An 11,608-nucleotide genomic window follows, 5' to 3' on the forward strand; every position below is an offset into this window, starting at 1 on the left:
TTGATGGTAACTGAAGAGACGAACAGGATAGTAGGCTTTGCTCAGGAGCTTAGAGGGATGGAACACAATCCATGTAACACTGTCTGACCGACAACGACACAAACAACCACAGAAAGCAATCTAAGGGCAAGTGGGTGAAAGGTAATAGAATAATGTCATCTCATATCAAGTACCGAGTAGTTGTTTTTTTGACTGAAGGTGGCGATAATGTTGAAGATTAGGCTATGTTGTAGGGGATTTACCTTTGCATCTACCAACGTGTAACAACTGAATAAAAACAGTCATAATGTGGTTATAATGTAATAATTATCATTATAATAATAATATGCAAATAGTAATAAAAACACAATTGAAAAAGGCTATTCTAACAAAGACAGTAAGCAATTATATTGGAACAGACATGTTGGCTATTAATGTGCAAAAAGTAATAATGCAAGCAAAATGATTATGGGCAACCAGAGCCTATTTGATCCATATTTAATTGGTTGAAAGTTGTGTAAAAAGTAATAAAATACTAACAATAGCCTATGCAACCTTTTATTTGATCCATTATTTTGTCATCCTAATTTAATTCTGTCCCCTGAAACGAAATAGTAAGCTAGCCTAGATATACTTCAATTATGACTGTAAGTAGGTCTATGTAATACACTATATCTGATGCACTTAAACTTTATGATTTAAACATCTTCAATATATAGGCCATACACCCATGTCCCTGACATGGTGTAGGCCTATTTAGTCATCATTTTATCACTCAAATAAGGGGACATAGGCCTATACCTGTTGTGTGATAGCAGAAATTGTGACAGATCACAACAAATCAAGTAGGACCTACCAAATTGTGTGTGAAAACAGTGTACTCCAAATGAACCTGAATTCACAGACCCCCGGAAATCGTGTCACATCTTGTACACAATCTAATCAAAGCGAAGCTGTCGCTGGGGGTGAATGAAAACAAACCCGCTCCTTGACGAGTGTTTCCGTAAACGTTGCTGTTTTGCTCAGTCAGTGTGCTGTGTTGGGTGGAATGCCACTCAAACCACAAAATCAGTCATCCATGTGGCTTTGGGAAGGGTGACACCCTCTTTTCAAATAGCCACACCTCATCTTTCGTTCTACTGCACCCCGCTCGACTCCATCATCCAATGGCCGCGGCGCACCGTCTCCACTGCGCGCCTCGGAGAGCATCTGTTGGATAAAACCTCGCACAGAATTAGTAGCAGATCCTAAACAGTTACACCACCTCTTTCTTGACTGTTGAGAGAGCATCATAACAGACGCTTTATCAACGATTGACTTGGATCTCCCCGGCCGAGGTGACATTTTCTCCAGTGTGGTCTAGCATTGGATAATAATATAAGGATATCTGCCCAGACCTTTTTTCTGCAAGGCGAAGGTAATTCTTTGCACCAATTATGTGCTTTAGATTGTAAAAGCAATGTTCAAAAGGCTATTCATGTGATACATCACTGTGTTAGCAAATGTGAATGGTTGTTAAAATATTTAACAAATGGTTGTAAATGTGTGGCTTAACAATGAGCAGTGTATTGGCTGATCGTTTAGTTAGTCTACCGAGTCAGGTTAGATTCGCTGAGTAATGTGAGAGAGTAGTCCCAACAAATATCCAAGGCTACCCTACTACGGAGTATAGGCTACGATAAGCAGTGAGAAGTGTTTTTTTGTTTTGGTTTATTACAGACCTATATATTTTTTTGAAAATAAGAGGGCGTTAAGAGATAAAAGAATGGAAGACTCAACTTAAAACTGCAACGCGGGCAATAATATAGGCACACTAAAGAAACACAACATCACCACACGATATTCGTAAGAAACCCATATTAACTATTACAATGTCCTCTTGCAGAGCATTTAAGAGTGCACTCAGGAACACATTCATGCCAAGCGTGGCCCCACATGGACTAAAAACATCTAATTAACTGGGAGAGAGAGAGAGAGCGCGTGGACCCTCTTACATTTGGCAAGGACACCCAACGACCAAGACCTCAGAGATATGTCCAACACCACCGGACGAGGTAAAACACAAGATCTGAGACCCCCTTCCCTCGTATTGCTATATTTTGGCCGGTAAAGAGAAGATATCATTCATGCAAATAAAATATGTAATTGTCAAAGCAAGCAAAATAATGTAATATAGGCATGACTAAATATTTTGGAGGCTGTAGCCTATACAGACCTAGACAGAAATCAGCCGTCAAAAATGTACGTTCATATAGGTGTTGACAACAGAATAAGTGCCTGTCAATATTTTCCAGTTAAGTTTCAGTCGTAATATCTATCATTATTCATGGGGAATTCTAATGGCATGAAAACGAACTGCTTTTCAAGTAATTGGGTGATTAGGCTGATAATAAACTGGATTTGTGCACCAACGAAATGTTGGCTTACGGCTGCCTTGAATTAGGAAACCCTTAAATATTGTTTGTGTTTTCATTCTAATAAATTGACCTTATTCATGTTGAGTAAGGACTTTATGAACAGAAACAGACTGTTTTGTAGGAATATATTTTATAGAACACATTAGCATCGTTTCTAGAATTAGCCCCTGGCTGTTTATACAGTAATTGGTCTCTATGCATCAGAGTAGAGATTGGAAGCCAAAAACCTCAATCAATGAAAGCCATAAGGATCACTAATTGAATAACTTAATGAGCACCTGTCCTTATCGGTCTACATTGTTTTTAGATTTATTTACCTTCATTTCAGGGTCTTTGTAAAAGTTATGTCCATTTATGAATGTAACATTTAGGCCTATACGAAAGCAAACTATCAGTGATTGACCAACAATTCTGAACGTTGAGCATGGTGTTATAATTCGTGTGTGTGTTCATTATACAGAAAGCTAGGGTGAACTAATAGATTTTCCTTCTCTCGTGGAGGGCTTGGGAAGTTAATTGGACGTTAGTTTAGCTGTCAGATATAGATTTGGGCCAATCCGTGGTCATTGTCACTTCAATCGAGTTAATGATGGAATCGTGGGGAGCTGAATGGTATGGCTTGTTTACGTTTCATCCGGTCTACCCCGCGGCATAAATTATGACACCCTCTTGTCGCCTCAGACGCGCCATCTTCTTTCATGTTATCATAGCACCCTCTGTCAGGGGTTACAATAACCGTTCAGAAGTTATAGTGCCGCATTGCACCTCAATGGTTTTTTGGTTTATGGATCTAATCAAATTACGTGACATACAAAGGTGACATAATACATATTGTTTAAAGTTGTTGGCAGTATAGGATAGTCAATAGTCAACCAAGTTGTCAAATGTAGGCTCGATCTCTAAATTAGTGGTTGATAAATAATTGTAGCTTATGGCCTGTGAGCGCAGGAGCAAACACCTGCTTATGTGAAACATAGTCTTAATTTCTTGTGTTATCAGTAATTGTAATGGAAATCAAGCAATGTTGGACAAATCACAGACAAACGATCTTATTTAGAATTTAGACTAAATAATGGGTAAATCTTGACCAGTGTGGCCACACATTGATTCCATAACCTAATGGTGAGTTAGTGGGATATAGCTTACAAAACCAAAGGGTATAGGAACAAAACAGTGTAACAGAAATGCTGCATTATTGAAGTTCTTATGGAACCAACATGGTTTTCATGAAAGAGGTTCTGCAATATTTCGTGTATATTCTATTTAATATAAGCAACAACCAAACACGTATGGCAGATATTTCCTCAGGCGTTTTGACGGCACCTTATGTTACATTGTAGAGTATGTTCTCGTAAACATGCATCCAAAACGGTAGGCCTATAGTAGGCCTATAACATAAGGCTTAATTCCCGTATAATTCAAATCAAACCTTATCAAAAATCGAATTGTGTTGGTAGCATACACATATTTAGCTGATTTTATTGCGGGTATAGTGAAATGCTTGTGTTCCTAGCTCCAACACTGCAGTAATATCTAACAATATACAACAATACACACGAATCTAAAAAAGTAAAAGAATGGAATTAAGAAAAATGTAATTATTAGGAGGAGTCCGGAGTATATATATATATGTGTGTATATATACTTTTCTTCAGATATACTACATATTCTATCCATATACTGTCCATATTGTCTATACATCCCATCACACATATAGATTCGTGTGTATTGTTGTATATATATATATGTGTGTGTGTGATGGGATGTATAGACAATATGAACAGTATATGGATAGAACATGTAGTATACCTAGAGAAAGTGTATGTACAGTTGGCTCAGTTAGTAGAGCATGGGGCTTACAACGCCAGGGTTATGGGCTCGATTTCCACGGGGCACCAATACGAAAAATGTACGGCAATGCATGAACTCACGACTGCTAAATTACAAACAAATTAAATTATTAACTGGAATATGGTATATACATATGAAGTGTGTAAAACATTATTTAAAGTGACCAGTGTTCCATGACTATGTAGCCTCAAAGGTGCATGGCAGAGTTAGTTACCGGGTGGTAGCCGTCTACTGACAGTGACAAATATGAGGTCTAGAACTAATAAAATTGTACATTTTACAGAGGATTATAAAATTCGAATCCACTTTGATGTGGAAAACCATAAAGATGAATTATTTAAAGGGAAACAACCTAAATAAGAAGTTTTGGCATATCTATAAATGGCGCATATATGGAGACCATATAGGCTTATAATTGTGCAATTAGAATAAAAAGTCAGTATGAGGGATGTGTGTGTATGTGTGACAGAAAAGAGAGAAGAGAGAGTGTGCGCGCGCTTGTGTACATGCGTGTGTTTATTCCCTTGGGGTTGCTTGGCTTTAATATCCTGCAGGTTGGTGAAGCTTGGCGGGGAGATTTTTACACACTCCGCTAGCACGGTTAATGGTGCTCCTGCTCCCCACCCAGCCTCGTCCGGCCTCCGTTTGATGTGGAAATAAAAGCTGGGAAAGGGCTGAGAAAAGAGCAAGGCGAGGAAGCAAYCTGCTGAATGGGTTAAATTAAAAGCAATGGGATTCTTACAAAGTCACTGATGCAGTCCATAGAAAGACAGAGTAGCTGCTGACAACTTTCAAAATGACATGGCAAACCCTTTCCCCAGCTTCATTTCCAAGTCCTCATAAAGGAGAAGTCGATTTTTGATTTTGTAAATTAAAATGGTCAACTATAACTAGAACATGTATTACCTGGTGTAGTCTAAGCCTATGTTAGGCTATTCATTTTAGCATCGACACAAGGGAATACATTTTATTCTACAAATGAATATGCATGCGCATTATCTCGAGCATATTGGTGAACCATAATAATTGTATAGGCCTATAGGGAAAATGTTCATAGGAATCACTATTTCATTCATCCCTATAGTTCAAATACAGACGATGGACACGTTCTGCCATAGACTACATCACTCTCAATGTAGTATTTTTTTAATAATAACCGCATTATACCAACTGACTACCGACAGCCCATCGATGTGTCTAGACGAGAAGAAATGTAGTGAGTATGCTTGCACGCAAATAGGCTATCAATAACCTGATTTACACCACACAAATGCTATTTGACTTAATATAGCTATTGTAAATGATCAACATGCTCACGATGTAGGCTACATTTTTCTAATGTAAAAAACGAATTATTGGCATTTATTTTGCGTAATTGTAAATGTGATAAACATGCCTGTCAGAGAGGTGGTTTCACATTGAACTTGGTGCTATAGCCTATAGAAGCCCATTATCCTCGCAGATATACTTTTTTTTTTAACGAATAATTGACCAAATCGTGGAAAAATAAACTCCAAAATATAACATGATGATAAATAATTGACTTTGTCATTTAGGTTATAGAATTGTAGCTTAGACAGTATCACTTCAGGGCATTTTGAAATCGAAATGATGGCAATATCGTATCATTGTGCATGTGAGCTGTTTTTCCATGCCGCTTGCCAGAATGGGCCTAAATTATGCATGGCCTATGGGCCCCAAACTCCTTACATAAAAAATGACAAACGCGTAAAATTCTCCGCTTTATAACGTTTAATGTGACATTCATTCATATCAAAGTTAGGATAAACTTACTTTCTCTGCGAGGAATGACTACCCTGCTCTCGCTGCCTTGTGTGTCCCATAGGAAACCCAAACCCGGAGAGAGGAATCTAGAGGTCAGAACCAGGATTGAGAACATCTAGAATGTGGAAGACATACACAGAGCTGTCTAGACCAGAAGCTGTCAAATTTCTAGCTAGATCCGACTTAATTGGTCAGTTACCCTCTTTTACCACTCTTTTAAAACAACAATGAATTATGCATGGTACATTTACAAAATATGTTCTGATATGCATCATTCACATCGCTGAAGTCATTCTTTTTATATAGCCCTACTGAACTTTATACCCGGGTTAGGGTTACTTATATTTTGATTAACTGTTTTATGATCCAACGTTCATATCAATTACATGTCAACTTGAACTCGCCAGACATGCTTGTCTCCTCTCCTCAACATAAAAAAACGAACTTAAATTAACTTTATTGAAAACAATGCTTTTTAACAAATTCCAGGAAAAAAAATTACATTTTTTGATTGATGACATACACAATTTTGTGAAGAAATTAGATAAATAATATATTGTCCTTCAATCATTCTTGTTTACTTTGTGGTGAATTTTCCCAACAGGTTCAATTACATCTTCTCTTACAAATCCAAATGACCCACTTTTTTATCCTATTTTTTTATGCATTCTGAAAATATTTTTGCCAATAGACACCTAAATAATATTTTATTTATTTCATTAATGAATGTATTTTGTTCTACCTGACTGTAGTATGTCATAGTCCTATCTATGTAAGAATGTTAGGTGCTAAGTAATCCCTGTTTCAGACCAAACAAATAGCCTGAAGACAAGTAAAATCAGCTCAGAACCCGTTTCAGTCAGCCCTCCCTGTGTGTGTGTATCTTCTGTATGAGGTAGTGCTGAGTGTGGGTGGTAGCGTGGGTGGTAGTGGGCTCAGGTTCCATGACATTTATGTATGTTTCATCCCCCCTCCTCCCCCAGGTCATGGGGGTCTTAATCAACTAGGCGGAATGTTTGTGAACGGCCGTCCGCTTCCGGAGGTGATCCGGCAGCGCATCGTGGACATGGCCCACCAGGGTGTGCGTCCCTGTGACATCTCCCGGCAGCTCCGTGTCAGCCACGGCTGTGTCAGCAAGATCCTGGGACGGTGAGGACCTCATAGAACTTTTGCAACTTTACACAATGGGGTTATACTGTTTATGGCCCTCCATTGTGTTCTCAAGACACTTAGACCAAGAACCACGGTCTCCCATTATTTAAACATTCTGGGTTCACTATACAGTATGGAATTGGTATCGTAAACACTTATTTTTGTTCAATCAAAATGATGACCATCCACATTCACTATATTGCTCTCTTATGTAGCAAACCTCTCTGTCCTTTTCCAGCTACTACGAGACTGGCAGCATCAAGCCAGGTGTGATTGGGGGCTCCAAGCCGAAGGTGGCCACTCCTAAGGTGGTTGATAAAATAGCAGATTACAAACGTCAGAACCCCACCATGTTTGCCTGGGAGATCAGAGACAGGCTCCTGGCAGAGGGAGTGTGTGACAGCGACACCGTGCCCAGTGTCAGCTCTATCAACAGGTAATGACTAACCTCTACATTATGCTATGTGTAAACCAATACATATCACAGAGTGGACCTTTAAAATAACAATTGTGATCTCTTTAGTAATGTAAGACAAGTGTTTAGAAATGAACTAGGCAGAAGAAAAATAGTTTTCACTGTTCACCCACTGAAGTGGTTCAATAGATTTTACACTGTTCTCTAATCCAGGCTCTTTATTCCAGAATAATCCGAACCAAGGTGCAGCAGCCATTCAATCTGCCTCTGGATGGCAAAGGCCTAAGCCCAGGACACATACTCAGTGAGTTTCTACATAGACACACGTACACACACACACTCACATCCACCCTTGTGATTAACAAAGAGCTAACACTCCCCCCACTCTAAGCACAGACACACGCCTTCACTAAGGTCCAGCATTATGATCTGATCATGCAGTATTAAGCCTAAAGAAACTCCATGCGTAATGGTCCGTAAGATTAAGCGCTAATGGTCAACGATAATATTGGAGTAATAATGGTCCGTTTCCCTTGTCTGTCTGTCTGTCAGTCCCCAGTTCAGCCGTCACTCCCCCTGAGTCACCCCAGTCCGACTCCCTGGGCTCCACCTACTCCATCAGTGGCCTGTTGGGGATACCACAACCCAGCCAGGAGGGCAAGAGGAGCCATGACGACAGTAAGTACCCTCAAATTCTCGTGCAATCCCAAATACTCCTCTCACATTTTAAGATTATTGTATTCAATTAGATTCAATAAGATTCACACTCCCAATTGAATGAGACCTCCCCACAAACTCAAATAGATTCAGCAGCTTCTCAATATGACACACTCTCTCTCTCTCTCTCTCCTCTCCCCTCTCTGTATCTCTCTCTCTCTCTCTCTCTCTCTCTCTCTCTCTCTCCTCTCTCTCTCTCTTCTCTCTCTCTCTCTCTCTCTCTCCTCTCTCTCTCTCTCTCTCTCTCTCTCTTCTCTCGCTCTCTCTCTCTCTCTCTCTCTCTCTCTCTCTCTCCTCTCTCTCTCTCTCTCTCTCTCTCTCCTCTCTCTCTCTCCTCTCTCTCTCTCTCTCTTCTCTCTCTCTCTCTCTCTCTCTCTCTCTCTCTCTCTCTCTCTCTCTCAGGTGACCAGGAGAGCTGTAGACACAGTGTGGACTCTCAGGGCAGCGGGGGCGTTCCTAGAAAGCAACTGAGACCAGAGCACTTCCCACCGCAGCACCTGGACTGTGGCTTCGACCGCCACCACTACCCCCCAGACTCCTTCAGCTCTGCTGCAGCTAGCAAGACCGAGCAGGTACAACAGCCTACATGACACATTGGCACTGAGAGTTGGTGGATCCTGATTAACTCCACTCCCATAATTACTCTCTCTATCCCTCTCTTTGTCTTTCTTTCTCTTTGTCAATTTCTTATTCTCTCCCTCTCTCTTTCACACATGCAACACACACTTGCACACAAATGGTTAATCCGATTTATCGTCCACAGACTGTGTACCCTCTCTCGCTCATCAATGGAAGTCTAGAAGACGGGAAGACCAGCCTCTCAACATCGAGTGCTGCTATTGGTCGGAATCTGGCAGCGCACCAGGGCTACACTGTTGTGGCAGGTAAAACTCTTACGATGGATGCTGCCTTCTCACCCTGCACAAATATCAGAGCTTAAAGATGAAACCGAGGGCAAACTGAATACGCTGACACATGGGAGCATTGTTTTCCATCAGCATATCTGAAGACCCAATTCACAAAGACAGTTATGTTGAACGTAATAATGCATTCATAATCTGTGAATGTAATAGCAGTCTGTTTAGGCGTGTATACTCTAAACTGTATCAACTGCGGTTGTCATCAATCTGATTATAGATCTTGGTTTCCGACTGAGCTATCATAGCAGTTGATGTTTATCTCTGCAGTGCAGCCACATTTTAGCTTGCCGTGCCTGCTGATGCGTTGTACAATTAATTTGGCGTATTATCACGAGCTGCCCAAAGCACCCTTTCAAGTTTAATTTAAAACAGATGTACAAGATGTGCTGTATGTCTATCCGCAGCGCAGTTCGCAAACACATCAAACACGATGTAGTACCCATTCACTCATCATTCATTTCAATCAGCTAACAGGCTATTGCTGCTGTGTATTTGTTAATCCATTCATATCAGTTAATTCCATTTTATTTCATTTTCTCACCCATCCACCGAACCATTGGCCGTGCCACCTCAGACCCCCTACAGCCCCTCCCACTTTGTCTGAAACAGGAAATGTCCCCAGAGGTGACCAGCACAAGCCCCTCTCCGAATGTGGTGGCCAACTCAGCTTTTCTGGAGCTGCAATCGCTGCAGGCCCCTGTGTCTATCAGTAGCAGCTGCAGCAGCTCCAACCATTTCCCCCATGCCTTCAACTCATTCTCCCATCATGCACCAGTGTACAGCCAGTTCAGCAGCCAGTCTCTCATAGCAGGTAATGAAGCATTCATCTCACCCATTGCCACTCCCTGTAGGGGGTTCATATGGACAGTATAATGGTAGACTACACTCTCTTATCATGTCACCTGCCACAACACACCAAACCCCATTTGCAGTACTGTACAGGAACATCAATTGCTGTATATGATGATAGAATATGGGAGTCCTATAGGGCGGCGCACAATTGGCTCAGAGTCGTCCGGGTAGGGGATTGGCCGGGGTAGGCCGTCATTGTAAATAAGAATTTGTTCTTAACTGACTTGCCTAGTTAAAGAAAGGTTAAGTAAAAAAATAAAAAATAAATATGGTGGAATGGTAACTGGCATGATTTCATGTACATGACACATATTTTGGGGGGGCCAAAGAATGTATTTGTTTTTCATGTGTATATGAAACCTCCTGAGAAGAGCTGACATTGTGTGTTTTGTCCTTCTCTGTTTCAGGAAGGGACATGGTTAGCTCCACTCTCCCCGGCTACCCTCCTCACATCCCCTCCAGTGGCCAGACAGGCTACTCATCCTCCGCCATCACTGGCATGGTAGCAGGTAAGACTCCCAACCATTGACATTCACACTGAGATAGGCTATGGCATCTCAGATGGGGTTTCAGAGAAATAAATGAATGATGTCTCTCCTTTCAGTTGAGCTTACTTAAAGGTCCAATGCAGACCTTTTTATCTCAATATCAAATCATTTTTGGTGAAAAATGAAGTACCATACTGTGATTGTTTTAGCAATGAGCAATTTCTTAAGCCATACTTTTGCTAGGACTGTCTGGGAGTGGTTTGAGTGGGGAGGGGAAAACAGAAAATGTTATTGGCAGAGAGGTTTGGAACTTTCTTTCTTATGGGTCTGTTAACTAATTTACCGCATGGTGATGCCACCATGGAAGGCCAAAACTCCATCCAACCAAAACAGGCTGACATGACAGGCAGTCTTTTCAAACAGCTCTTACACTAAAAGGGCATTCATTTCGCAGTATTATTCCAATCTCATATATATAAAACACAGGAAATCATGTTTTTGACTGCACTGGGCCCTTAAATGCAGTTCATAGTTTTATTTGTGACCCAAACATGATCCCATCTGGGTTTTCCCTTTGGGGAAAGCTGAAACTGAATATGCTATGAGGACAAAGCACCACTGAGAAGAATGTAGACAAAAAAAACAACATTGTTTTGGGGTAAGGCAGTGACCAAAACCAGCGTTAAAAAAGCAAGGATGGGAGTGAGAGAGGGAGAGATAAGTGCTGGGAGGGAGGATTGGAGATTAACAGGAAGGCATGGTGGTTAATAAGTAGCCTGCTCGGCTGGTGAACTGCACGGCGGTGCAGCCAGGGCCCAGGGGGTACAAGAGAACAGGCTGGGGGTTCCGCCCTGCTGCCCGCACCCCCACGCCGCCCCTCTGACCACACATCACCATGGGAACCAGGGGCCCCACCAGACGGGGAGAAGGTGGGGGGCCACAGGGTGGCAGAGTGGGCCCGGGTGAGAGGGAGAGAGAGAGGGGGAGAGAGAGCACTTTGTGGTGTGTGTGTGTGTGTGTGTGTGTGTGTGT

At 41.4% G+C, this 11,608-nt stretch overlaps 1 protein-coding gene across 4 annotated transcripts in view; it reads left to right on the top strand.

Annotated features, from left to right (window-relative positions):
* Positions 1 to 1,199: 1,199 nt before the first annotated feature.
* LOC111961618 (paired box protein Pax-8) overlaps positions 1,200 to 11,608 on the top strand; it is a 13,327-nt gene continuing 2,918 nt past the window's right edge. The window contains exons 1-11 of one of the 4 annotated variants that reach the window (XM_023984024.2): positions 1,200 to 1,396; positions 1,865 to 2,033; positions 6,094 to 6,222; positions 7,016 to 7,181; positions 7,423 to 7,620; positions 7,827 to 7,903; positions 8,152 to 8,277; positions 8,719 to 8,888; positions 9,080 to 9,200; positions 9,811 to 10,047; positions 10,496 to 10,597. In XM_023984024.2, coding sequence (XP_023839792.1) covers positions 6,153 to 6,222; positions 7,016 to 7,181; positions 7,423 to 7,620; positions 7,827 to 7,903; positions 8,152 to 8,277; positions 8,719 to 8,888; positions 9,080 to 9,200; positions 9,811 to 10,047; positions 10,496 to 10,597 — 1,267 coding nt within the window. In that variant the 5' untranslated portion in view covers positions 1,200 to 1,396; positions 1,865 to 2,033; positions 6,094 to 6,152. The remainder of the gene's footprint in view (positions 1,397 to 1,864; positions 2,034 to 6,093; positions 6,223 to 7,015; positions 7,182 to 7,422; positions 7,621 to 7,826; positions 7,904 to 8,151; positions 8,278 to 8,718; positions 8,889 to 9,079; positions 9,201 to 9,810; positions 10,048 to 10,495; positions 10,598 to 11,608) is intronic. The other 3 variants (XM_023984023.2, XM_023984025.2, XM_023984026.2) reach the window with 3 other exon arrangements.

Source organism: Salvelinus sp. IW2-2015, linkage group LG4q.1:29, assembly GCF_002910315.2.
Source record: "Salvelinus sp. IW2-2015 linkage group LG4q.1:29, ASM291031v2, whole genome shotgun sequence".
Taxonomy (NCBI): domain Eukaryota; kingdom Metazoa; phylum Chordata; class Actinopteri; order Salmoniformes; family Salmonidae; genus Salvelinus; species Salvelinus sp. IW2-2015.